Genomic DNA, 26,694 nt, shown 5'->3' with positions numbered 1-26,694 from the left:
ATACGGAGATGTTTCCGCGACGTCGACCGGGATCGCGATCCTCTGCTTGCGAACTAGGACCCATCAGCACTGAGCCGGCGGCTCCGCAAACTACCACGGAAGCTCATCAAAGTGAACATGCCCTGGGCTTCACCGACATATACGGTTCATTGACACCCCGTCAAGTGAGCATCATCAGTGTGTATCCTCTGCCTTGTACGGGGGACCTACTAACACAGGCCTGCAGCCATTGGATCGGCAATCGGAACGGGGTTGATGGTTGGTACTGGAAGGGCATTGTCCATGTAAGGTCCCTCATACCAAGCGGGTTTCTTCCACGCGGATCGATGCTGACTCCGACACAGGAGCGGCGTAAGTTATGCTACTTTCTCCAAGAACCTCACCGGAGAAGATATTGATCGGTTTCGGTTATAGCCGGCAGCTATAATAATCTCCTATACCATCGTCGGATTTGCGGTTTACCTCGTCCTCTCTGCCTTGGGTGAAGTGGGTTCATGGCTACCAAAACCGTATACCGTTGCAGACCAAGCCGTTCGATTTTGTCATCCTGCACTTGGATTCAGCTTGGGCTGGATGTAAGTCTCCACCACGGAATCTGCATCTAATTGCTTTGTTTCCTGACCGTGTCCGCAGATTCTGGCTGAAGTACGCTGTTGTCACACCGAACCAGCTCACAGCTGCAGCGCTGGTAGTCTCCTATTGGGTGGGTGCGGAGCGAGTCAATCCTGGTATCTGGATCACGGTTTTCCTTTCGATCATTGTGGCTCTCAACTTCGTCAACCACCGCCTCCCGAGCAAAATCGAGTTCTACGTCTCTTCATTCAAGCTTGTCGTCATGCTTGGACTCATGATACTGTCCACCGTAATTGCTCTGGGAGGCGGTCCGGATCAAGAGGCAAAAGGGTTTCGATACTGGTCGCACCCCGGTGCTTTCGGCGCTCAACACCATCGCGACCACGGGTTACTGGAGAAGTTCTACATAACCTGCTCCACGATGTCATCTGCCACGTTTGCATACATCGGAAGCGAGCGGTCTGGCTTGGCCCACTTCCCCAACGTTCGAAAAGCTACCTCACGGGCTATCCAGAATACATTTTACCGAATCATGGTTTTCCATCTGCTTGCAATCACCCTTCTCGGGATGATTGTCCCCCATGACTCAGTATCTGTGGCATTTTCCAGCGATGCGTCCCACGAGGCTGCCGCATCGGCATTTGTTGCAGCTCTGTATTTGGCAGGCATCTCCGTGCTACCGGATTTGCTGAATGCATGCATACTGTTGTTCGTGCTGTCGATCGCAGACTACGATCTATATCTAGCAACCAAAGCAATGTGCGACCTCGCAGTCAAGCACCGTGCTCCTGCCTTCCTGTCACGCACTACCCGGAGAGGCGTCCCGATCTATGCTTTAGCTGTGTGCTCATCCACTGCAACATTGGCATATCTTAACGTCCGCCAAGATTCGACTGTTGTGTTCGGATACTTCGTAGATATGGTCACGATGCTCGGTCTACTCACATGGATCTCCATTCTCGTCACCCATATTTCTTTTGTGCGGGCGCGAAAGGCTCAAGGCATTCCCGACAAAGCTCTTGCCTTTAGAGCTCGCTTCGGTCTGCCTGGCACGTGCTTAGCTCTCCTTCTCTGCTTGTTCATCTCTGTCGCCATTGTTTTTGACTCTTTCAGCTTTGATGATTCTGGCGTTCGAACATTGGACGTGAAATCCTTCATTGCGTCATACATCAGCATTCCTGTCTACATCAGCTTGATGGTTGGCTACAAGCTCGCTGTCCACAGTAAACGTGTTGACCCCAAGGAGGCTGATCTATGGACAGATAAGATTGAGCTAGACAGGGAGGAGAGGGACAGAGCTGAAGGAAACTGATCGTGTGGAAGCCATTATTCTATAGGTCGCTCTGTTTCCATCATTGGGGATCAAGATGCCTATCAACAGTAGTTATTCTCCCAAGTCCATTCTGTACCTACCTTTGGGCACTCGCGGGCAAGTTCAACTTCCAAGGTTCCATTGCACTCCTTAGGTAATAATTAGACTTATTTTCGGGTACGTTACTATTCTCTGCAGAGAACAAACCTATCGTAGTCCCTGAAAATGTTCACCATCCTCATTTACAACATGTACAGTTGTCACGGTGACAGGTGGAGTGAGGGACGCTAATAGCAGCTACCCGAAGTTGGCGCGGGTAAACAGTTTCTCTTGCACAGCAACCACCCTACTCCGTATTCCGGAGTAGGTTGAATTTCTGCAAGGTTGACGAGTCAAGTTAAGACATTTTCGCTGATTTAAGAACCGCATCCCTCTCAGCTCCTCAATTCTTCATTCTTAGAAGACTGCGCATAAGGAAACCCAATGCATCTGCTGTTCATTTAGCCCCCCCCACCATGCACGTCGCATGAGACCAACAAAGAACCCTCAGAAGCAGTCGAATCCTGTCATTTTATTTTTCATCAAACACTCTAACACCACGAAACCAATTCCTTTTCCTGGAAGGTTGAATGGGAGCTCCTGTGCTCTACATTTCTTGTGAACATGGATCATTTCACTACCTCACAACACCAAAAAGAGGATTTCCGCACTTTTATCACAAGAGTGAACGTCAAATTTGGCCTCGGGATCCCCCTCCCTGGAATTGAGTCCCCTTCGGTGAGAGAGAGAAATACCAGCCTCCCAAGTCATATCTACAAGCATATCCGCCCGCTGTTCTTCAATAACAAGGTTGACAAGAGAAGCTTAATTGACAATCTCGAGGAATGGGTCCGTGGGAACCTGCCGTTAGGCGTCCAGAACAATGTCTATCAAACCAACGCAGGTCGCCGGGCAAGCCAGCGACACCAGAGCGAGGAACCGGCCCCCCCCGCTCTCACTCTCCGGCCCTGAGAAGGACATGTGCATGAGGCAGCTACTAGCGCTCATGGAAGACGAGGAGTATCTTCTGGCGAATGGCCGTGTTGTAAACACAAAAAAAGGTTAGCCGCTAATTCTTTTGGAGATGCCAAGGGCTTATCACCAAAGAAACAAAGGTTTGATGACGAAGATGAAGACGAAAACTTCCACACCGCACCAAATTCCCCCGTGAAGGGATCTGTGCTAGCTCAGTCCCCTTTAGGCGAAAATGGAGATGGAGCTTTACAATTTCCCGAGATGGCGCAGGCTGCGTTTCGAGGACCTCGAAGGAATTCTGGGGCTGCGAACTTGCCGGTCAACAATCATCGAGCAATTCAGTCTCCTGCGCGGGCGTCGATGGGAATTGCGTCGCCCGCAAAATGCCAAGTTCACCCGTCGCCCGGAAGGAACAATGTGTCCGTTCAGTCGCCTGTAAATAACAAAGAGAACTTCCATTCCCCGGCGAAGTATTCGGCGACCTTTCCTCCGCCAACAAAGGGACAACCAGCACAGGGCCAAGGGTATCACCAGTCGCTCCCCAGGAAAGTGGTCCCTAAACCGCCATCCAAGCCTCAAGACAACATTCCCCCTCCGACGAGGAAGTCGACGAGCACTTCGTCGCCAGCGAAGACTCCAAGGGGTGCCCAATCACTCGCGAAGGACCCAGGATCTGTCCGATCGCCATCCAAAACGCTCAAATCAGTCAATTCGCCCTCCCAGTCACCGTTAAAACAGATGGATCTTAGATCGTTTGGGTTTGTCAACAGCCCCGGTAAAGAACCTTCTGCTGCCCCGGAAGATATTGAGTTCAAGAAGCCTACTTTATTTGAAAAGCTTAGCGCAGCATCCGATGAATCGAAGCGCAACAATACGACACAGTCAGTCAATACCAGTTTCTCAACGACGGTCACTTCGTCAATCTTTATGTCTCGGGATTCTAGCATGGGGCAATCATTTGATTCGGTCATGACAGACATGACCGAGCCAATGGATACCCAGTCAACCTATGCAGACTCGGTCGTCGGGTACATGGCTAGCGACGAGATGCAGCGGAGCGTGGACGCTGCTGCCATCTCTATGACGGTAAATGCCGACCCGTTTGAGACGGAGTATTCCCTCAAACATGAGTTTGTTGATGAACTCCTGTCCTACGGTCCGTTTTCGGTGGGGGAGTCCTTCCCGGCGAAAATTCCATTGCGGTTTCGATATGAGCTGGAACGTATTGGACGTGCATGGGGAATCCCGTTCAAACAAATACTTGTTGGCGACGGTGTTAACTTCAGCACTCAAGATGATTTCTGGTCATGGGTCAGCAAGCTTAGTCAACGTTATGGTTGCCCGTTGCCAGAGAGATCGCCGCGTCGGGCCTGGGATGCTGCTGTTGGTGATTTCAAATCAGATAAGCACTCAGAGGTGGTAGTACTGTCAGGAGACTTGGACTGGTGTGGCGAGTCCGAGCCGGGTATTTTCAAATTGAGACTCAACCCGCTCAAGCCAGAGCGGACCTGTCGATTTCACCGAAGATTTGGATCAGATAGATTCCTGACTCTTACTATCCCAGCCGCGGATCGGCCCCCCAGCCATCAGAAACAACTTTCTTACCCATCTGTCCTTCGCGAGAGTATTGCTTCCTGGCTCACACGGAATGATCACCATTGCCTCGGGCGGACGTGGCGGGCTTTCTATGTCGAAGAAGTAAAGACCAAGCGAAAAGCCAAGGGTGAGCCTCGGTTTCGGGTCGAGCTCTTCGCCATTAATGGCGACGACTTTTATCACGGGCACCAGTTACCACCAGTGGTGGCCCCTCCCCGAGAGCAGAGTGACAGCTATACTCCGATGAGTGTAGATGCTTTGCTGGAATGGCATATGCCAAAGACTGAGAACGCGAATCAAACCAATTGCAAGCTCTTCCAGCGTATCTCTCTGGGCTTGTCGAAGACATTTGCAACGGTTAAATTGAAGCCAACGCAAGTACTTCGCTTGAGGGACGATCCAACCCGGCCTGTCATGAATGACGGATGTGCTTTGATGTCGAGGACTCTTGCAAACCAAATTTGTGATCAACTGGGCATAACAACCGCCACGCCTAGTTGCTTCCAGGGCAGAATAGCAGGTGCTAAGGGTCTTTGGATGGTTGATTGCCACCAATCTAGTATCACTACCATGAATGACGATGACGTCTGGATTCAGATCTCGGACTCGCAGTTGAAAATACACCCTCATCCACAGGAATGGGTCGGCCCAGTTGACGAGGAGAAATTGACGTTCGAAGTAGTCAATTGGGCTAAGCAATTGCATCCTGTTGACCTTAATATCCAGCTTCTTGCAATTCTGGAATATGGAGGGAACATGAAGGAGTACATTGCCAAGCTTACGCGTGATGGTGTGCAGAGTCTTTATGACGACTTCCTTGAGGTCCTTCGATCAAATAGCCCCGTGGTCTGTCGAGCCCTGCTTCAGAAGCTCAGACCCTCCGGTGAGGACGGAACTGGCAAAGCCCGACGATTAGAGCAGTGGGTGACTAATGATGCTGAATCCATCATTCGTTTCTCAGAGGCTGGCTTTGCCCCGCGCGATTTCTTTCCCCTCCGGATGAAGATCCGGCAATATTTGACCTGGCTTCTTGAGCGGAATGTCGAAGAACTCAAAATCCAGGTCCCTCTCTCAACCTATGCGTACTGCATTGCCGACCCATATGGAGTTCTCGGACCGGACGAAGTTCACTTCGGCTTCTCGAATAACTGGCGGGATCCACAGGGCCAGTTCGAAGACAACCTCCTCGACGGGGTAGATGTTCTCGTCGGCCGACTCCCAGCCCATCTACCGTCTGATATTCAACGGCGCAGAGCAGTATGGAAGAGTGAACTACGCCATTTGAAAGATGTGATTGTCTTTCCCACCACAGGGGAGTTTCCTCTAGCTGGTATGTTATCCGGAGGAGATTACGACGGTGACACGCCGTGGATCTGCTGGGATCCAATGATTGTTGAGAGATTCCAAAATTCCCCAATGCCCACAGATGAATATTCTGCGGAGCATTATGGGCTGACGAAACACTCCGTCCCAATGGCCTCTCTGGAGTCGACGGAAGACTTTTTGGAAAGCGTATTCGATTTTAACCTCAACGTTTCAAACCTCGGTCGATGTACCGTCGAGCATGAGAAACTGGCGTACGATGAGTCAGTTGACTCCCCGAAAGCGAAAGAGTTGGCCTGTCTCTTGGGTCATCTTGTGGATGGCCGGAAAGGTGGAGTGCATCTTTCAGAGCAAGCTTGGAAAGAATACCGCAAAACCATTAGCCCTAAGCAACGTGCACTTCCCGCGTATCGAAATCCAGAGCGCAAGTCGAAATCGTCGAACATCGTCGATTACCTTAAGTTTAATGTCGCACAATCGGAGCTTTGCAGAATTCTGTCGGGTCTCAACGAGGCCTTCCCCGAGAACGACATCCAAAATCGGCTCGATGATGACCTCCTTCGTCCCTGGAAGGAAGCCGATGAAGCATCGAAGAGCAAGTATGCGCATAGTCAAGAATTAAAAGATGCCCTCGGTGAAGTTCGAAGGTCGATAGACGAACTATACAAGCAGTGGAACCAAGGACACTCTGCTTCCACCGGTGACGAATTCTCTGCCATATCACGTCAAGCCGCCGAGAATGCGGGTGCACTCGCTCCTCCCCAAGCGGGCAGACATCCGCTCATCCACACCTGGCAAAACAGCCGCAATGAGTGGCGACGGTTAGTAGCTTCGTACGCCTACCGTCGATGTCCAAACTCCCGGTTTATCCTTCACGCCTTTGGCGAGACATTGTGCGAGATCAAGGCGTCCGTCTCGCCATCCCGCCTTATCACTAATGAGGTCGTTGCCTGCTACAGAGTGAATCAGAAAATGGTGTCACATCTCGCAGCCAATGAATTGCCCGGGGATGAGAGCGACGCTGCGGATGAGTATGAAGACGGAGAAGCCATTGAAGCCATGCTATCCTTTTAGAAGGGATGGTGGATTGGACCAATTGTCCATTGAATGAGGTACGAATGACGACAACGACCCTGCATTTGATTTGCCCGTTATGATTCTGAGCGATACTTTCTTGCCTGTGACTGTTGGACATAGCATGAGATACTCTGTAGATACCTTGTCATGTTGCATGCATATGTTAGAGTTGATATTGTTGTAGATCGCTCCAATCACATGTCACTAAAGATAGAGTACTTTCAACAAATCATACAACAGCACCGTCAGACTTTTGCCTAAATACGCTTAAATACTGCAGAGAGAGTTCATCCTAGTCCCCAAATGTCAACTGCTAAAATGCCCCCCACATCATATGCCGAGCTCAAGAGCCGAAATAGGTGGTATATGGCCCAACAAATATAAAATTTCGGCCTATAAATTGAAAGGATTATATTTGGGCTGCGTGCATATTAAAATACATTGATTTCCTTAAGAGAAAGCGGGCTCTTAAGTATATCTCGTACTGGTAAAAGGCCAAAGATCAATACATCACTTTTTCAGGTACATATGTAGACATGTGATAGTACGGAGCAAGGTCTTCCGGAACACATTGTAGGCGTACAATGTACCGAATAGAGAAAGAGACAGGCGCAACCGACGAGCGAACCAAACCAATGCATAATCGGAATTGCAACGTCTGGTTCGTGGAGAAAATATGTCAGGGATAAAGAGTAATCACAATCGTTCTCGTACTCGATCGAGCACATCTTAGCGCATGTTGGGGTACATGCATATTGAATTTAATGGAAACATAGGGAAATGATGGACCTAGGAGGGGTTCATAATGCCTCTTTCCGAGCATGCAGGCTTCTCCGTAGGATTGTAACGCATACTATTTCGTCTAATACTATGCGTTGCAATGGGCGTACATCATACTTGGGCGGAATAGGAATTGACTATTGAAATGCCCTATCGACAGTCACATTCGCTACATTGTAGGGCACAATTGCCGGTGATTCCAGACTCGTATCAAATCAGAGACAAATCATCATTTTCGGGTAAGATTGAAGTTCCAAGAGGAGTTTGTTGGGGCGAGGGACAACTGGATGTTTGACATGTGATGAGAAGAGGTACTTGGGCAACCATAGTGGAATGTATGGCCGAGCAGGTACCGTGAGAATGTGATTACCTCACTTCCCTTCTTCCTTCCTGATTGGGACTAGTGGCTAAGTGACACTTTTTTCACGTGAAAGACGATTCGATGCGAAACTCCGACGTCTTTTGGGTTCATTGCTCTCTCTCTCTCTATATGGACGATCACTGACCCGCCATGGAACCCCCAAAAACCGCTAGGCCAAAACTACCTGCAAAGATTGACGCCACAGGTCTCACGACCAATTCGCTCCCCACGCTTACAAGTAACCTCGCCCCATCACTTACCGCTCCGCCTTATCATAATGCTCCATCCGTGATGGATGTCGATAAAGCAGAAGATCGATCTCGTCGAGCTGCCAGTGTATTATCCATGGATGATCTCGAAGCCGCACAAGCTCTGGAGGGGCTTCGCTCCGGTACGTGGCTCTGATATCCCGAACCAGCCCACTAAGAGTGTCGCGACTGCGGTTTTTTGCTGGATCCGGATTGCTGTGCGACGGACATTCAACTAATCTCAACAACAGATTTTGGACAATCTCCTCGAACCGCGAGACAATCCCTTCCCATAACTTCACCGGATCCACCGCCGCCAGAGCCATTATTGTCTCTGTTAACTTCTTCCCATCCACTTATCTCCTCTGCCATCAACGGCTCAGTTTCTGCCTACACCACGTCGAAATCATACTCGCCGCGATTCAAATCTGGTGCTGAGTTCATCGAGCGGAATATTGGATCACCTGTCGCGAACACCGTCGGTACGGTAGGCCGCAAGACTGGCGTCGAGAGCGGTCTCCGTTGGGCGCTGCAGCGACGAGATTCTACAAGCGAAGACTCAAAACACTCCACCAAGCGACGAAAGATGGATGGAGATGTGTCGCCGAGAACCATGAATGCCGAGGGACCGGACGGTTCGGCTGAGCCACCGCGCACACGGAGCTCGTCCGATCTCTCCATGGCCGAGCCGCTGCCCCCGTACGATGAAATGAGATCTCCTCACTATGAAGAGAAACCAAAGAGACGTACTTCGGCGACGTGGCAAAGTCGACTAGTTATTTCGACTTCTGGGCTTGGAGTTGCCATGAGCGAGGAATCGCTGCGTAGTCTGCAATATTGTTTGACTTGGCTTCGATGGGCAAACGGTCGATTAGGCAAGTCCATTGTAGCACTACATGGTGCTGTCAACGAGTGGGAAAACCACAAATCACGATCACAGTCGGATGTCGAGGCAGGAGGCAGTGGCGAAGATAATGCCTCGTTGCTTATCCAGCGCATTCAAGCCGTCAAGGCTGATGTGCTATCGACCTTGAAGCAAGTAGTTGATGTGGTTTCCAAATATGCAGGAGGCGCCCTGCCGGAGAATGCCCGCCATCTAGTGCGTCGACACCTGACGTCGCTGCCGCACCGCTTCCAGGTTGCATCCACCTCACAGCCGCCACCAGACTCTCCAGCTGCCTCCTCAGATGCCACAATCAGTGCTCATCGCATCTTGGTGCTGGCCCAAGAGGGTCTAGACATGATGGCGCAAGTCAGCGGCGTTGTCAATGACACGTTGGTCAGTGCTGAGCACTGGTGCGAGCGGCTTGGCCGGAAGCGACCCGAGAACGGAGCTTCTTCCGACATGCCAGAGAAGCAAGGCGACTCTGCTTCGGATGTCCAATCGTATGGTATGGATATCAAAAAGTCCCTCCCAGAGAATGCGATTCAGGACGACGTCCCGATGTCCGGGATGGAGAAGGTATGACATCGTCCAAGGTCTTTCTCTCGTCTTTCTTTACATATTTTCAATTTTCTGTCACTTCTTGCCCCTTATTTCGGCAGTCTCTTATGTCCTCTGAGGTCCTCCTTTCTTTTTCTCATGATTGATATCCTTTCTGTTATCTTGAAAACCCCCGGGAATTATGGTGTTTCTTTAAGCGTGCGATTATTGTTTCATTCGGGATGGGGCTCGGTCATCCTACTATTATAGTCATGGATGCTATGGTTTTCGGTATAGATATATGCGAGAGGCTGCGCGCTCAAGCTGAATGAATGCAGGCTATTCATCAATTTACAATTGGAATTTTCAGAAGATCGTGTAAGCGATCTAAATCCTGCTAACGTGTTTTCCGATTGTCGGCAACATGTTCAAGAAGGCTGTCATTCATGGGCCACGGCTATGTTCGCCTTTCCGTTCTAAAAGCCTGCTGATATGCCATCGTATATATCATGCCATTTTCAGCTTATCCACGCTGGGCTTTTTGAGCGAGAGACTGAGCCACCCCAACACTAATGGGTCCAAGGCCACAAATACCCTGTGAAGGAAACACCAAGATGGCTAATAGTGAGGCAATGTTTCACTGTTGATATAAAACGTGTCATAGGTGCTGCTGAAGCCATTAAACTGAGTAGCAGTGGTACTTGTATATGCTGGAAGACGATCAGTTCTGTTGAACCTCCAAGTATAAAATGGCAACACTCACCTCCCATGTTTTTATATTTGAGCCAGTCTCCAACCTTGACTTCGGAGTCAAATGTCACCTCGCGCACAACACAATCGGTGCTGTCACATGTAGGTCCCCAGATCGAGTAACGATGATCTGTTACTTGCAAAGCATCCTCTGATTTTGGTTTGTGCAATAAAACCCTGGCCTTCTTATTCTTGACCAAATAAGGAACCATAATCTCTTTCTCCATAATCACATTCATGAAATTCCCGTATATGCCATCGTTTTGATAAAGCATGTCTGGAACACCAGATAGGGCAGCACTCCCAAGCTGACGGCGACGCGAAATCACTCGACATACAAGAGTATACACGCTACGAGCAAAAAACCGACCTGGTTCTGCTATCGTTGTGACACCAGCTGGGAACTCCGATCGAATCGCGTCCCGAATAACGGGGGCCATGGACTCAAAGCAATCGTCTTGAAAGCCACCTCCGATATCGAGAATCTTGGGATGGAAACCTTGACGTTCAGCTTGTGAAAATGCCAGACGTGCATCTTTGATGCCCTTGCAAAATGATGCTGGGTTGGTAGCACCCGTCCCTATAGTTCCAAATGGTCAATAAATCTGACCAGGTATAACATCGAAGTACTGCAAATGCTTACCGACATGAAAGCTGACACCAATCATATTCAATCCAAGCTCCCAAGCTCTTGAAAGTAGCTCCTCGGTCGTGTCCAACTGCGCACCAAACTTTTCGCCCAGACAAATGAACGCACCCTCGTCATTGGCATAGATCCGAAGTAACAGCTGAGCTTCTGGCATGTGTATCTTGATGGCATCCAATTCGTCGATATTGTCAAAAGTCGTTCGCAGGACGCCTACCTCGCGTGCAAAGGCTACGGCGGCGGGTGCTTTGCATGGGTTGGCGAAGAGAATCCGGGCTGGGTCAACGCCGAGGCTGAGCACTGCGCGCATCTCTTCAATGGAGGCGCAGTCAAACCCCGTCCCTAGCTCTGCAAGAACTTTGAGGAAGGTTGGGTCACGATTGCATTTGACGGCTGCAAAATAAAAAGGGTTACTCTCTCTATTCCGAAAGCAGGAGACGTAATAGAAGGGAAGTGTTATACCATAATACGGTCGTATTCCGGGCATACTCTGGGTCCAGCGACGATGCTGTCGAATTATCTGGCCCAAATCGGCGATGAAGAAGGATTCATCGCCGCCAACCAGAGAGCGTTTGACTATACGGGCAATGTGACTCTCAATTGCGAGATCAACTAGCTCATCTGGTGGGAGGTTTCGATATCCGCCATGTATGACTTTGCCGGTTACGGCTTCACTCGGAGCAGGGAGGAGAGCCATGATTGTGGAGAGTAGTCGATCGAGGAGAGCTGGGGCAAATGGAGAGTTCTGTAACTGAAACAGCATTACAGAAGATAGGCCTATAATACAAAGCCCTGGAGTGTATAAATGGCTTAGAGTGATGTACAGTGTTCTTCGGTGAACACCAGATGGATTGAAGAGGCTCGGATGGACTAACAGGTGAAGAAACACCATTAAAGGACAAGTTTTGCACGCAATTGAAAGTCTGCATTACGTTGGATCTCACGGAAAGGAATAAGCAATAAGTCGCACGGGATAAAGCCCTCACTTCCCCAGGTTAACCCGTGAGAAAGCCAATTTGAACAAGTTGACATGTGTTTTCCAGCTTTACATTTTATATGCAGGATGAAGATCACTAGATCGAGGCAATTCTGCATGATTGTTGGGTATGAAGTACTCCATATATCGAATATGATCAGCTCAAGAGCACATACCTAGGTAGCTACCTTGGAGCTGAATGCAAGTACAATACAGTAGAGTAACATCAGAGTACAATTTGATATGTACAGTGCGACAAGATATGGTAATAGCGTAGAATACAATTTCTACTGATATTTCCCAATGTTGGAACGACAATCAAATAATAATGGGCTGATGTATAGATCAATACTTTTGTCATGGAAACCCAATTCCGGTTTCGACATGCAGGAACCACTTCACTTCCAGATGTGATGCATCTAATGAGGCGCAGCTGAACTAATGTCCACCTGAAGCCTTTTATTTTGGAGATGAGTGGTTTTCAATGCCCCAGATCATCCCGCTACGGTCCTCGATCTTTCACTGTATTTATCGGCTCTGTCGGGCAATTATACTGTTACACTTAGTGTCGAACTCCGGAGGCCTTAAGCTCTCTAGGATGTACTCATGTATTTTCTTCTTTTATGCAGACTGAGGTCCACCTAGTTGTGACCTCTGACGTCTAGAGGAGTCAGCTCTCCATCCGGCGTAGGGTGTACATAACATTGGAATCCTCACTGGTAGCTTCCTCAGACCCCCGAAGTCTTTGGTTTCACGGACTAGTTAGAGTCAGAATGACCGGGAGATGGAATATCCGGTTCAAATACATGTCCCATAGCTTATATGCTGTGCGATGTCTGAGTAAGAATTGGTTCTGCAGGTTGACACAGCTTTGAAAACCGATCTTATTTTGAAATTGACTGGAAAACCCAATGTGCTCCTCCACAATGCCACGTCCTTGACTCATTGGTTCTTCACTTGATTGCAGGAACCTGCTGAGTGACGCAGTGAAGCACCCCACCAGTAAGGGGAATGGCGTTGGCATACACCTGCCGAATCACCCGCTCAGGGAGCAACGCCTGAAACATTTCCAGAGCCTTTTGATCCCTTTCCCGGTCACCGAATTTGGGGATAATCAGTCCTCCATTGACAAAATAGAAATTCACATAACTCGCCGATAGTTCATCGTGATCTGATTTCACCAAGCCGCGTGGATCGGGTTCTTCGATGGGGTGGATCTGCAAGCGCCGACCCTTAGCGTCTGTCTCACGATCCAGAATCTCCCGGATCTCTGTAGACAGTTCCTGCCACAGGTCAATGGCAATGGCATGGGGTTTCGAGTAAGCGATGACACCAGGGCGTACGAATCTCGCCTCAGCGTCCATATGCACGTCGGTAATGTCGACATTACGCCGTCCAGGGAACCAGATCACTTTCTCAATCCCGAGCAACCGCTTCAATTCAATCTCGATCTCACCCTTGGGCATTCCCGGGTTGCGCACATCGCATACAATGCTACTCTCCGTGATAAGCAAGGTTCCTTCGCCGTCGGTAACGAGACCGCCGCCCTCGGCGCGAACCGGAGTCTCGACCTGCGTAACAGGGCTGGGCTCGTGGTCGTGCTCGATTACCCACCTTGCAAAATCCGCGTTTTCCTGTAGTGCTTTCTCGTTCATCAAGGGCCATTGCTGACCCCAGCAGATTCCGTCGTCTTCGGGTCTCTTCCCACCCCATTCATTGAACCGGAAGTTGATTGCGAAGCGTCGATTCGGAAATGCGCCTGTCATGTCGCGCACGTAGACGGGGCCTGTGTCTCGTACCCAGCAGTGGTTGATTGGACATGGGATGATCGATATCTTTGATGCATCTTTCACAAATGTCTTGACTAGAGTCTCGGCCAATTGGATCTCTTCGGGCCTCACGTACAGCCGAACTGGTTCGAACTCAGTGATCGCTGCCGCTAGTTGAGCTAATTCATTGCACATGGCATCATATTGATCGGGGGGTAGAGAACATCGAGATGGTAATCCCATGATTGTCGCTTCATGGGGCTCTGACTCTGCCGGGAAGATGTAACTGCCTTGTACTTTGATTCCATCACTGATATGGGAGGGTTGGAACCATGTACGTGTGGTAGTATAGAGGTTCGATAGCAATTTGCTGAATCGTTCAAAAAGCTTCATGTCGATAGTCCGTAGATTCTCGCTCTTTCTCATGTCAAGGAGTTTCTCTCCTTCTTAAAGATGCAATTCAATTGCTCAGTCCTCATCATTCTCGTACATCGCCTGGTGTAACTATGACTACTTCAACGTTACTCACAATTGTCAACTTGCGTTCTTGGTACAAAATGGTATTTCCCCATTCAATCACCGAGGGACATGGGTTCGGCTTCATGTACATCTGACAACTTAACGTTTATTATATTTCGTGATGCGAAAGAAAAGTAAACTGATCTCAAAACAAATGCAATAAAAGCCATATTTGTGCTACATATAAGCCTAACGCAATACTACTCCGTCAGCAGGGGTTCACGTTCCATCTCTTCATCGGCAGACTCAGTCCAAGAGACTTCCTCCATAGGACCACTGAGCCATAACATAGGCATAGCAGTTACCGCAGAAAGAACTCCTAGAGCAAGAGTCATAGCTTTCCAACCGTATCGAACCTCCACAAATCCACCTAGCATGGGTCCTAATGCCAACCCGCCAAAATGTGCCATGTTCTCTAAACTGAAAGCTTGAGCCACGGCACCTCTACCACCAAAGACTCCAGGGTCTCCAGCTTCCATGTCATCTAGCACACGCTGTATCTCCACTATCAAGGCCGGCTGGCTTAAGTCGATGCACATTCCAACAAGAACCAGCATCACACAAAGAAGACCTATGTGGGATGGTGAGTCCTCCTCGACAAAACGAAGGCAGATCAGGCTCGGGGCTAGAATGACAAAGCTTGCGAAAGTAATCAGTCTCGCTCCAAGACGGTCAGACAAGAATCCTAAAAACGCAGGTCAGGATCATGCAACAAAGTATGGTAATCATGTCAGCGTACCAAAAAAGGGTTGAAAAATGGCCGCTGCAGCACCTGGCAAGAATATCAAACCTGCGCCTAGGACATTCCAGTGGAATGTGTTTTCCACAAAGACTGGGAGGGTCTATGTAGGAGTGTCAATGCGACTCCAATATAAAAGACTGAATTCCATACCGCGTCGAATGCCGAGACCACGAGAGCCCCAACAGTAACTGCCGAGAGACCAATAAGAATCCGCGGCTGCTTTAAAAGCTTTCCCAGCGCAAAAGTAGTCTTAGAAATTTCCGCAGTATGACTGCTAGTGGGTATAGTCCCCAGAGTTCCGTATGGCGGCTGCTGGGGGATATAGCCATTCTCCTGACTTGGGCGCTCGCCATCAGTGAGACACAGCCAACGTTCAGCAATCCTCTTCTCGACAACAGCGAGTCTAAGAAAGAAGTCAAGAGTAACAATGCCAAAAGCCATACCAAAAATGGCATAGAATCCTCCAATTTGGTAAAGCAGTCCGCCCAGTAGTGGGCCAGACATAAATCCCAGTGTCATGGCGGTGCCCAGATATCCAATCATTTGCCCAAGGCTTGCTCTATCTACTGCGTCTGTCACAATGGAAAGACCAGCTACCGAAACCATGGCCGTTGCTGCGCCCTGGAAGACTCTGGCAATGATGTACCATGTCACTGAGTGTGATGTTGTTAAGACGAGCATAGATGCAAACAATAGCACGAGTCCAGATAGATATGGACCCTGACGTGTCCCAGAGACGTCCAGCATGTATCCGAATATCGGACAGCATGTAAGTGCCGAGACGGCTTCGGAGATGAGGAGCACGATGTTCCAATACTCTCCTATCAAAAGAGATGGTTATTAGTAGATGAGTATCTATCTTCGTAAATCTTTCGTACTATCTTCGAATGCTACTCCAGCTCGTGAGACTAATGCCTGAGGCATGACGGGCACAATCTGCAGCAGTCAGGTAACCTTGAAAGGATCAAAAGTCTTAGTCAGAACATGTGTACCATAGCATAGAGAAAGAGATCCTGTATGGAATTTTATTAGCTGTCATTTACTTTTCCTAGACCTCAGGAGACCGGGGTGAATACCGTGAACATTGACAGAGAGATCGTTGTCACTATAAAGGATTGTGAAGACCTCAGCGGCAACAGCCATGGCCGCTGGTCGCGAAGCTTCAAGAATGGCTTCGACCAAGTCATGTCCACTGAGCCGATTCAACCACTGTAGCGATATATTTGACGGTGTGAAGATAGAAGTTGAAGCGAACGATCCAACTCGAAACGTTGGATGGGCTGGTTCTGCGTAATGTTTTCTTCTGTATCCAGTCCAAGATTTAGTCTGCATTAACCACAATTCGGTGAAGGTCCTCGTTGAGGGATAGCTGTAGATGCTGTAAGGGAGATCCTCGGACCGCTGCTGATCTCTGACTGGTTTAGATGCGTGGGTGATGTTGCTGCATAGCATATGGATTTGACGACTATGGATGCCTATATTTATCAATCTCAAATATTGAAGCAAATCGTTGCAGTGGATGGCCGTGTCTCTAAGACAAATAGAAATAGTACAGTAGTTGGTTGAAATATCCGATTATCAACTTGAATGCAACATTCCAAAGGCCAGGTCGGACAGATTCGGAAATCTCTACGAATTCTGTGAAACGTAGAAAGGCCTGATGTTCGGTGTTGCTGCCTGAATTATGGAATATCATCTTCTGAATCAGCTCATCGACCACAAACTCCAGACATTCTGCAAACACCCCATCCCCAAAACGGTGAATCGGGCTGCCTCGCCTCAAGCTGTATCAACTTCCCCCGGATAATCCACATACGGGCTTGGTTCCCAGTCCTCTTCTTCGCCTTTCTCAATTATCTCCTCTACCTCCTCCACGCAGCTACAAACAAAGTCCCGCACCGAATCCCAGTGACGGATTCCACTCCCTGACCAAGATGCCCAATGCCAGTACTGATATTCGCCATCCTCTTCTTTTCCGGCCCGAATCCTACCCTCCTTCCAATACCTAGGGGGAACAATGAAATGTTCGAATGAATCGCATTCATTTCCCGGCTCGAGTTGGATCATCTCATAATCGATGTCTCCCAACTCGTCGTAGTAATGCTCATAGCCAACGTCTGAATAGCCGCCTCCCTCTGTGGTGATAGATTGAACGCCCGCTATGCCACCTGCGAAGAAGTGCCAGCCGCCCTTGAATCTAAGTGATCTAGTCAGTCATGGACTTTCCTTCATATGCATCCTTCCTATGGGGCATGAGATGGGACTGCAATACTTACCCGTTCGCCAATCGAACCATCTCCTTGAAATCAGCGGGCAATTCACCGACTTTCTCCTCCGCCGCCGTGATTTCCTCCTCCGTGGCAGGCTCATACAAGATATCCTTGGCACTCTTCATGCCCATGGCCTGACACTCTTTGTGGTGGGCTTTCCATGCCCCCTCAGCAAGTCGATCCAACAGCTCCCTCCAACCAACCTTAGATGGATGCAACGCCCACTGTCTCCCATGCTCAGCCCGTAGCACCAGCGCAGCAGTTATATCCCTCGCCATAACCACTGCATCCTCCTTGGGGATGAAGAAAGGATTGCTTTCCTTCCCACCACGGGCTAATAGAGGCAAGACACCGTAGATACCAGGCACCATCAAAAAGTCATTCAAGTCACCCCCGTTAGTAAATGAATCCTGTCTGAGCCCTTGACCAAGGATATCTGCCGCTGTTTGTAATTCACCCAAGCGAATCGCGAGCTCGACAGCCAGCCGCCGGTACAGTAAATATGACTGTCTTTTTGGCTTGTCGGGCCCCCAACCGCACTCTTCCCTCGGTGTATCCGGCTTTGCATAGAGTTTCAGCGCCACCTCAAGTGCTTCCCGTGCTAAGTCGTCGGATGGATACGTACATGGCGCGGTGGTTTTTGCTAGCAGTCGTGCACACATCGCCAGCATGGCTGGGTCATCTGTCTCCCGCCAAATAGAAGAAGGGCTCTCTGGCTCGGTGAGCCCAACGTGTTCCAGCATCCCGCCCGTACGGGTACATTCCCGGTATTTGCCCCATTGCTGCTTAGGTAGCCAGGCTTCAGGGTCTTTTCGATGGAAGGGAGGTGTCCTCTGGGGTCGGGGGAAGGTTGATTGGTTCACACTCCAGAACACCTCTAGAGTGGGAGGCGTGCATATCTCCAAGGCAAGATATTCGCCCTTGTCGGTGAATTGAAAATCTTTTACCAATGTGAACACCGCCGAGGCAATCAAATACGCCTCGGTGAAGTGGCTGGACAGGATCAAAAGTTCGGTTAGACGAAGGATTTCACGAACAGCGTGTGAGCAGTCTTCTTTGTCAATGTAGGACTTGACCAATCTTGGGAGTGTTTGGTGAGTCTCGCCTTCCCAGTCATCCGTCCATTCGATAGGCATGTCGGAGGTCCCAGCAATTCCAAGGTACGTTGAAATTTTTATTTTTATTTTAGAGAGGTCGGATAGCAGGCTAATTCTACAGTCTGGAGATGGTTCGAAGGTTGCTTTTATATCGAGTGATGATTGAATCAAAAGCCAGGCACCCGCCAAGAGTTCATATTACCTTAAAGCCTTCCTAAATCCACCCTTATACTAGTACTAGTTATAGTACTTTTCCTTATAATGTATATAAATTACATATCCAACGAGCCTTCTAGGTAACGGGATCTTTCAATAGGATTCTGACTCCTGCAGACCACACGAGACACTCCTTGAGGAGAAAACAACTAATGAGACTACATAAGGCTCTTGCTTTCGCAAATATAACTCCCCAATATGCAATTATCATGCGATAGACGGCATGTCCGTTTCTCCAGATTTGGTATGGGGTCTATACAAGTCGTTAATCGTTCCAAGATCGTTCAATCAATATTGCACTCTTCCGGTATTGAAGAACTACATTATAATACAATACCTGGCATTCTATCTATTAAAGTCCTCTATGGAGCCAAGGCACACCCTAGAAAGCCTTATATTATATTAGAGAACTAGCGGCTTTCTTCGTACACAGGGTGTAGTGGCTCCTTTAGGTGTTTGTTCCCTTCCGCAACCTTGGAAAATACTCCCGAGGTCCTTTTGCGCTCAGTAAAATTTATGGCCGAGATCGCTAAGATGGATATGCGCTGGTATCTACAATAACATGCCACGGTAGAAACAAGCTTAATGAGGAGAATTCCAAAGTTTATGTATTAGGCGAGATATTATAACTCTCTGAAAAGGATCACACTGCGAACGAAATAACAAGTGCAGGAACAAAGTACACCACAGAGCTCCTGTAATTTTTCCATCGTGCAAAGCTGACTGGCTCCGGGACGACGCGCTTAGAGAATAGAGCCAAGGGCAACGCAAGGAAGACCGGCACCGACGAGGTCGTTGTTGGCCTCGGAGGGTGAGTTGGCGCAGCAGGCGATGTTCTGCTTGCACTTCTGGTTGAGGATGTCCTGGGCAGCGATACCAATGATAGGGACTGGAGCAAAGTTAGTGAGGGATACGGCCAAAATATTGGTTGGGAGAACTTACTCTGGGCGTCGAGCTTGGAGCACTGGTCGAAGATACCAAGGCCCTTGGCACCAGAGCCGGCACCGATGAGGTTGGAGAGAGCGCCAGAAAGAATGCCGGAGTTGATATCGGTGGTGTCACCAGCGTAGGTGGCAGAGTTGCAGCAAGAGAGCTGAGCCTGGTCACCACACTTGGACTGGGCCTGCTCGACGGTCAGGCTGTCAGGGACGGAGAAGCGAGGAGCAGCCTGCTGAGCGGGGACGGCAGCGGCAAGGCCAGCAAAGGCGAGGACAGCGGCGGAGAGAGTGAACTGCATCTTGAAGATAGGGTATTGAAAGATTAAAATCTTGTACGTATAAGTATAATGGGTTTGGAAGGATTAGGAGGATAGAAGGCAGAGAGAGGTAGAGAAGTAGAGAGATGGATGATATATAAAAAGAGAATAGAGATGATGAGCCTTTTATCTTCAAGTCACAGTGTTTGGGCACGAGGTGATCCATGTTCATGGTAAAGGCCAAATACAACCCTCCCATTTTTGCTGCTGGAATGTACCTATGCAAGGGTTTGGTCCCGAACTTGCCACGATGATCTCTACCTCCCTAGCAATATCATTGGCCCTCCCTTGATTCCGGAATTTTGCAATCAATGAGATGTTCCCCCTTCCTGGTGATGCATGGTCCCTGCATTCCGCCCTGTCAACGCAACGGTATCTGTCAAGACTACAACATACCCTGTTCCCTGATCTAGTTCTAGGATATAAATTTGGACTTACATAGTTTCTAGCCGTGCGAGCCTCACATGGTTCCCCAGTTGAACGAGGCTCAACCATACACATACGTTGTAAACCAGATGTCCGAATGCAGGGTCCTTCTATAAGTCAGGGCGAGGGCAGCCTCTACCATCATTCCCGACAAATTCCCTGCAGTTTCAAAACTGTCCCTGCGCAAAAATGTGATCATTTGATGACTGTATCGCTAAATAGCATACCTTGAGGGCGTTTTGAGGCGTTTAGGGCGTCCGGGTGGCAAAAAATTGTCCGATGCCCATCTCTCATTACAACCATGATTAGGGCAGCGTGTCTTTGTGGCGCCCTCTACATCATTGCCTCTTTGCCCTCGTACGCACATTATAGTTAAGAGACCCTGTTACATTAAGTCTCTTATCCACACTTGGATCCACTGTTCGCCTATGTCTCAATCCCAGGGCATTCGAGATCGACGGACCCACGTCGATCCTGCTGAGTTCAGATTTTCCACCCTGTAATGTTACGATGGGCAACCGGTGATCTACACTCTCCTTTCTCGATGCAAATCTAGATCGAACGTTTTCAGATCCGATAATCCCAGGGCGATGAGATTCCAGATGAGATTAATGAACTTCTATCTGGTATCTGGAAGGATCCGAACTATATGCCGTAAAGAGCTGGTAGTGGAGAGTAGCTCAAATTGTACCTTATCATAGCTGAACCACGGCTACTCCCTGTCCAAGAACTCTTGTCTGGTGTCTGCGTCGATGCTTGTACCTATATTATGTGAAAATTTGGGACTGCTGCCCGGGTCGAATGCGACAGTTACATGAAAAGCAGACCAGGTTAATAATAGACTTTGTAACTAGTTCTTTTCTACAGGTTTAGTTCTAACTAGAGCTTGGTTGTTAGTTGACCTGAATCTTGTCCACGGAAGCATATATCGCTTGGTGTTCTAGGGTCTCTGCAGTTATGAACTCGGGAAGTACAATTTGATGACACTTGGTGATGATCAAAACAATAGTTGTGTAGTTGGAATGATTACTTTATTTATGGTGAGCTATAGTTAATGTCAGGGTAGATATATATCTCGAACAAGATGCCAAAACCACGGATATTATTCCACCCACACTCCACTCTTTAGATAGCATATACTCTACTCCAAGAATTAAAATGCAGTGCTTCTTTCTGTTCATATGTTTCCAACAATCCAGATCATTGACAATCGAGGTTCAATGGAGCAGGAGTCGTCCGCATCGGGGAGTTGTTCTCCCGCCACTAAACCACTTCCGGACTAGCGTACGCAAGTTGTCCCGGGCTTAGTTTGCACGGCCGCATTCTTCCTACCTATAACATTGTAGGTGCGTACTATAACCTCACTTTTATCTAGGTCCAATCGGAGACGGACAGATATTCAAGCGTCAATATGATTCCAATTGGAAACTGGTATATACCGATCACTAGTATAAAGGCTCCTTGAATCCCTAGGGTTATTTATCTCGAGGCAATACAATCGAACTTCAGGGCTCAATTCTACAAGCTAAAATCTAAAAATCCACAACTTCCAAGTTTAACACGGAGATCTGCACACCCAATCCCTGAAATGACAACCATTGCCTTTTTCGGAGCAACCGGCGGCTGTGCCAACGCCTGCTTGACCTACACGCTTCTCAACGGCTACAACGCGAGAGCCCTGGCCCGCACCCCATCAAAACTCACGACGCTGCTTCTTTCACAGCCTGGCATAACACAAGAGATCCTCTCTCGTCAGCTGGAGATAATTGAAGGCGACGCAACAGATGTAGAAAGCATCACGAAAACCCTCATCACCAATTCCGGTCCCAGCAGCACACCCAATGGGGCTTGCACTCTTGTGACAAGTATAATTTCCGGTCTAGGCGGCACACCAACAATGTCCTTTACCAAGGAATCAAAATGCGCAACAATTCAGATGCGCATGCCTGCTCTACCGCACATTGAGCTCTCGAACCCGCATATCACAGAACAGGCGACGCGCGCGCTGCTGGCGGCGCTGGCCAAGATTGCTTCGGAGCGGTTTGCCTCGTTCGAGGCGTATCGTGATGTTGCGCCAAGGGTCACTGTAATCTCGACGACGGGGAATTCGCCTGGTAATGAAGATGTGCCGGTCTTGTTCAGGCCTATGTACTCTATACTCTTGCCGATCCCGCATGCGGATAAGCTGCAGATGGAGAAATTGCTTGATAAGGAGGTTGGGCTGGGACATGCTGGGGTGCTTGCTGCTGGGGTTGTTGTTGTGAGGCCTAGCCTTTTGACGGGGGATCATCGGGTTCCTGTTTGTGAGGGGGACGAAGGGGGTCAAGGGGTGGGACTGGGGAAAGTGAGGAGTGGAACAGAGAGGAATCCTGCTATTGGATATACGATTTCACGGGCTTTAGTTGGTGAATGGATTTTTGAGGAGATTATTAAGGGTGAGGGGAGATGGGTTGGGGAGAAGGTTACTATCACTACCTGAGATTCTGGCCTTCTCTTAATTTTATGAAATTTATACATATTCTGTGTGAGGGTCACATCATTCATATATCCATTGAACACATGGCTGAAAAGCTTCATTTATTTTACATCAAGTAATCAGAATATCTGGTATATTCAAAGATCAACCATATATCACCTGGGCACAGCCACTGCATTATATCAGCCAAAAGCAACGGGGCCATGGAAACACCGCCGTAGGCCAGAGAACAAGACCATAAAAAGCGAAAGCCATCCCTATATGAGATCCAGCGAAACTCCGTCGCTAGCATATGTAAAGCCATAATTATTAACATCCAGTGATCTGTACACGTGGGGCAAAACTAAAGAAAGGCTTTGATGCAGCTGCACCAACGTCCCTAATGCCCATGTCATGACGTTCGTAAGTGGGAACATGGAAATTGCTGTGATCAGGTGCCGCCGTACGGCACTGCGCGGTCGATTTGAGAACTAGAGCGGTCAATCTGTGCACTGGACCGCTCAATTTGGGCACTGGACCGCTCAATCTGAGCACTGCGGCGCTCCTCCTTGATCTTCTTCTTTTCCATCTTCTTCATGGCTTCTTCGGTCAGCTGTTGGCGGAAGAGCCGCTCGACGACATCCTTCTTTCGGGTTCGCCGATCACCAATCATGATCATCACACCACCTGCGATGTTACAAGTGATGGAGCAGCAAAGAATAACCGTCGTCAGCGCGAATGGGCGCTTATGGGGGTCCTCCATACTCCAGGTACAGGCACCAAGCGCCATTTGGAGCAAAGAATGACAGTCAAGGATGACGACAATAGCAATGAGCAAGCGTAGGGGGAAGGCGTGGTGGGTCATGGTTTCGTGCGGCTTATAGAAAGTATGCGACTTTGCGAACTTGTTTTGGTGATGCATCAATCGCAACTGTTGGCGAGCATCGAGAACAGAGAATTCGTGTTCGCCTTCCTTGGCCGTGTCACCAAATTCAATGTCGACGGCTTTCTCCGGCTTCGACGGAAGGTCATTCTTGTCTTTCAGGCCTGGTAGTGCTCGCTTCCGACGAACCTTCCACGACAAGAATGTATAGTGGGCAATGAAACTCATATGATATGTATCGACAGCGCGGAAAGGAGCCAGTCCATCACCCATGATGGCGAACAGGGCAACCAAAACGTTATCTATGACATTGATAACATACGTTTGTTTTCCACCGACATTGATCCAACCTGAAGTGACTGTTAGCATACTGGCTAGAAAATTACGTCAAACGATCTCACCGATCAAGAAGAGAACCCAGGCCAGACCAAACAGGGTTATCAAAGTCGCGTATAGAGTTACAAGAAAGCCGAGGGCTAGGCAAAATCAGTATTAAGCAAAAATGTCGCGGTGGGGAGTATCACTCACGCTTCTGTACGTATTGCCTAAATCCTTTCATGGACCGTTTGAACTTGGACCGCCGAGAGTGAAGCATATGTCGAACATGGTCATTTAGTTCGGCATAGTCTTCTCTTGTCCATCCTTCAAGTCCCTGCCCTTCTGGGAGAACGGCATATTTGGGACCACGCAACACGGAGGACATACTCGTGAAAGTGCGGAGTTCTTCTAAAGTCGGTCGCTCTTTAGTCTTGTCGCCAACGGGCGGTTCACTCTCGTCCGTTGTAATTCCCTGTTCCTCATCTGAAGAGTATTGTGGTCGTGTAATAGTATAGGTGGGCGTGCGATTGATGAACCCACCCAAATTCGGCACAAAGAGAGAGTTTTGAACATTGGTGAGAGTGGAAAGGGCAGATACCTCGGGGTCTAGATTCGGGTAAGTTAAGATTATGGTTTCTGTATCACACTTGACACCAGCGCTTACCGATCACGTCCAGCACGTCGACCACGTGAGATCCATACTCATTCTGGCGTTGCTCCTCCTGTGTGCCGAGAGTTGGTGCAGCTCCCGTCACTGTACTTGCACGGTTTCGAGAAAAACGATTCAACGCAGCCTGACTAGTTCGCCGAAGCCGGCCCGGCGGTCGCGCTGCGGGAGGGATTTCGCCGTGCTCCGGATCAAGTTGCTCACCATCGGAGTGAGTCTCTTGACCTGGCAATATTGCTACTGGTGAGGGTGGTATTGGACTTCGGTGTGAAGATTCCTCGGTCACAGGCATCATTCGCATGGGAGTCGCCACTCGCGATAGGGAATCAGCAGAAGGAGATGACCATCGTCTCTGATTTGGCTCCGAATTGCTGCGCCGCCGGCCTGCCAGCCATGCTTCGTCCTCTTCATTAGGGGAGGGGATCGGATAGGCCGCGGCTCGAAGGACGGTGGTTGACTCTCTGGTTGAGACGCCGGTTGATTGGCGTTATCTAGCGAAGGGATAGATGGGAAGCGAGACAGGCGAATACTCGGTCGTCGCGTACGCGAGTCGGCTCGAGTGCGCAACGGGGTAGGACCTGTTGGCCTGACGGGGCCGGACTCTGGGGATTGCCCTGCGGGTTGTTGGGTCCCCTGAGGGTTCCCATTGGGGGCGTTGGGGTCCTCGACCGGGTCGATGCGATCCATATTGCTGGAGCGACGAGTTCCGGGAGGTTAGTGACAAGATCGCGCACAATACAAGTAGCCCTCCAAGACCAAAACGAAAATATAAGTTAACCAAGACCCTCAAACTCCCCCGGTTTGGTCCACATGGAAAACAGGCCTGGATGTTCTGGATCTCTGGGGTGTTTAAATCCAAGGCTGACTCAGCTCTTCCCGAATCTTGTTTTTTGCCAGTGACGAGCCAGTGGAGCTCGCAGTCCGTCAATATCACGCTAAACCGTCGATCTTCATTGAGTTGTTCTGCACTTCAAGGGTTCTATTTTGCTCTCCTTTTTTTGTGAAGAAGTCTCTTTTCAAGGTTGAAAGTCAGGAGGCCCAATTGTATATATACTCCCCACAGTGGCAAGTCCGGACTTATAGCCAATAAACTACTACAATAAACTACGGCTGTGCCAAGCTTTGATGTCCGCCTAATAATCAAGGTGTCGAGATCTTATGCGATGCTAGGACGTCATTAGACCCCATGTACGATGTTGTAGATCTACATTGTACGTTAGGTATTTCGTATGTGGCTATAATGATTAACGGGGTGGGGTTCATAAAAGAAATTAGATTAATTCATTCCATGGTCATTCTGGGGTTATTGAATTATTTAAATAATAGTATATCATGGTGACAAGGAGAACTAATATGTCAAATAAATAAGTTGAATGAAACCAATATGTATCTACCGAGGCAAGGATCTTTTAGTTGACTCTGCAACGTTCAGAAAAGTGAATCTTTGTGCTACTAAACTAGACCAAAGCTGTCCGTGAAGGATTTTGACCTTGGACTAGCGAATGTTTTTGTCGCAAACCGAATAGACGAGGGAATGAACTGACGAAAATAAACCCAGGGCAATGAGTTTGTTTCTAAATCTGAGCTCACGTTGAACAGAAATTTCTTAGACAACTATGTTAACTGTTAACTATTGTGTGTGGATATTGTCACTGTGTCTCACCTTGTGTAGCCTGGTCCAAGATCTTGTATTCTGTTATAACTGGATAATCTTAGTTGAATATGAAAGTTAGGATGGAGTCCGGTACGGAGTAGACAATTGTATATCCATGTCTACTATTTTCCACAATGCAAGATGAATATGAAGGCGTACAACCTAGAGAATACGAAGAGATAAATGAGATGGAAGATCCGCTGATTATTTCTAAGACAAGTCACACGGGTATATGCATATATGCAGAATCTGGATGATATGCAGATGTGCAGTGAAGAATAGATAGAGTGGAATAAGTAGTGGAATACTCCGTAGAGAGTGGAATAATATGGAAAATGGGAGCT

At 48.8% G+C, this 26,694-nt stretch overlaps 10 protein-coding genes across 10 annotated transcripts; 4 read left to right on the top strand and 6 right to left on the bottom strand.

Moving 5' to 3' along the window:
• Positions 1 to 8: 8 nt before the first annotated feature.
• On the top strand, positions 9 to 1,885 carry N7489_002001 (putative amino acid permease; the record flags this gene model as incomplete). Its single annotated transcript, XM_056707756.1, has 4 exons — positions 9 to 284; positions 345 to 351; positions 422 to 575; positions 634 to 1,885. The coding sequence occupies 4 exons, from the start codon at positions 9 to 11 to the stop codon at positions 1,883 to 1,885; spliced, it is 1,689 nt and encodes a 562-aa protein (XP_056572058.1).
• A 663-nt stretch (positions 1,886 to 2,548) lies between these two features.
• N7489_002000 (RNA dependent RNA polymerase) lies at positions 2,549 to 6,892 on the top strand (the record flags this gene model as incomplete). The annotated part of the gene is made up of 3 exons (XM_056707755.1): positions 2,549 to 2,773; positions 2,829 to 2,969; positions 3,017 to 6,892. The coding sequence occupies 3 exons, from the start codon at positions 2,549 to 2,551 to the stop codon at positions 6,890 to 6,892; spliced, it is 4,242 nt and encodes a 1,413-aa protein (XP_056572057.1).
• Positions 6,893 to 8,186: 1,294 nt separating this feature from the next.
• Positions 8,187 to 9,752, top strand: N7489_001999 (putative clock controled protein (Ccg-8); the record flags this gene model as incomplete). Its single annotated transcript, XM_056707754.1, has 2 exons — positions 8,187 to 8,427; positions 8,536 to 9,752. The coding sequence occupies 2 exons, from the start codon at positions 8,187 to 8,189 to the stop codon at positions 9,750 to 9,752; spliced, it is 1,458 nt and encodes a 485-aa protein (XP_056572056.1).
• Positions 9,753 to 10,325: 573 nt separating this feature from the next.
• Positions 10,326 to 11,800, bottom strand: N7489_001998 (type III PLP-dependent enzyme; the record flags this gene model as incomplete). The annotated part of the gene is made up of 4 exons (XM_056707753.1): positions 10,326 to 10,417; positions 10,471 to 11,037; positions 11,101 to 11,496; positions 11,593 to 11,800. 4 exons carry the CDS (start codon positions 11,798 to 11,800, stop codon positions 10,326 to 10,328), a joined length of 1,263 nt encoding a protein of 420 aa, XP_056572055.1.
• A 1,232-nt stretch (positions 11,801 to 13,032) lies between these two features.
• On the bottom strand, positions 13,033 to 14,241 carry N7489_001997 (agmatine deiminase family protein; the record flags this gene model as incomplete). The annotated part of the gene is made up of 1 exon (XM_056707752.1): positions 13,033 to 14,241. One exon carries the CDS (start codon positions 14,239 to 14,241, stop codon positions 13,033 to 13,035), a length of 1,209 nt encoding a protein of 402 aa, XP_056572054.1.
• A 326-nt stretch (positions 14,242 to 14,567) lies between these two features.
• Positions 14,568 to 16,300, bottom strand: N7489_001996 (MFS transporter; the record flags this gene model as incomplete). Its single annotated transcript, XM_056707751.1, has 6 exons — positions 14,568 to 15,052; positions 15,107 to 15,209; positions 15,260 to 15,930; positions 15,988 to 16,045; positions 16,102 to 16,122; positions 16,193 to 16,300. Coding segments are annotated over 6 exons (1,446 nt in total), but the record flags the coding sequence as incomplete, so codon positions are not given.
• Positions 16,301 to 16,888: 588 nt separating this feature from the next.
• Positions 16,889 to 18,515, bottom strand: N7489_001995 (uncharacterized protein; the record flags this gene model as incomplete). The annotated part of the gene is made up of 2 exons (XM_056707750.1): positions 16,889 to 17,306; positions 17,386 to 18,515. 2 exons carry the CDS (start codon positions 18,513 to 18,515, stop codon positions 16,889 to 16,891), a joined length of 1,548 nt encoding a protein of 515 aa, XP_056572052.1.
• A 920-nt stretch (positions 18,516 to 19,435) lies between these two features.
• N7489_001994 (hydrophobin family protein) lies at positions 19,436 to 19,929 on the bottom strand (the record flags this gene model as incomplete). The annotated part of the gene is made up of 2 exons (XM_056707749.1): positions 19,436 to 19,581; positions 19,635 to 19,929. 2 exons carry the CDS (start codon positions 19,927 to 19,929, stop codon positions 19,436 to 19,438), a joined length of 441 nt encoding a protein of 146 aa, XP_056572051.1.
• A 2,032-nt stretch (positions 19,930 to 21,961) lies between these two features.
• N7489_001993 (uncharacterized protein) lies at positions 21,962 to 22,852 on the top strand (the record flags this gene model as incomplete). Its single annotated transcript, XM_056707748.1, has 1 exon — positions 21,962 to 22,852. The coding sequence occupies one exon, from the start codon at positions 21,962 to 21,964 to the stop codon at positions 22,850 to 22,852; it is 891 nt and encodes a 296-aa protein (XP_056572050.1).
• Positions 22,853 to 23,279: 427 nt separating this feature from the next.
• On the bottom strand, positions 23,280 to 25,383 carry N7489_001992 (DUF2985 domain-containing protein; the record flags this gene model as incomplete). Its single annotated transcript, XM_056707747.1, has 5 exons — positions 23,280 to 24,061; positions 24,113 to 24,187; positions 24,240 to 24,635; positions 24,694 to 25,008; positions 25,041 to 25,383. 5 exons carry the CDS (start codon positions 25,381 to 25,383, stop codon positions 23,280 to 23,282), a joined length of 1,911 nt encoding a protein of 636 aa, XP_056572049.1.
• Between the last annotated feature and the right edge of the window lie 1,311 nt (positions 25,384 to 26,694).

The sequence above is a fragment of the Penicillium chrysogenum genome, assembly GCF_028827035.1.
Source record: "Penicillium chrysogenum strain IBT 35668 chromosome Unknown utg000001l_segment0_segment0, whole genome shotgun sequence".
NCBI lineage: Eukaryota > Fungi > Ascomycota > Eurotiomycetes > Eurotiales > Aspergillaceae > Penicillium > Penicillium chrysogenum.
This window is presented reverse-complemented; position numbering and strand designations above follow the sequence as displayed.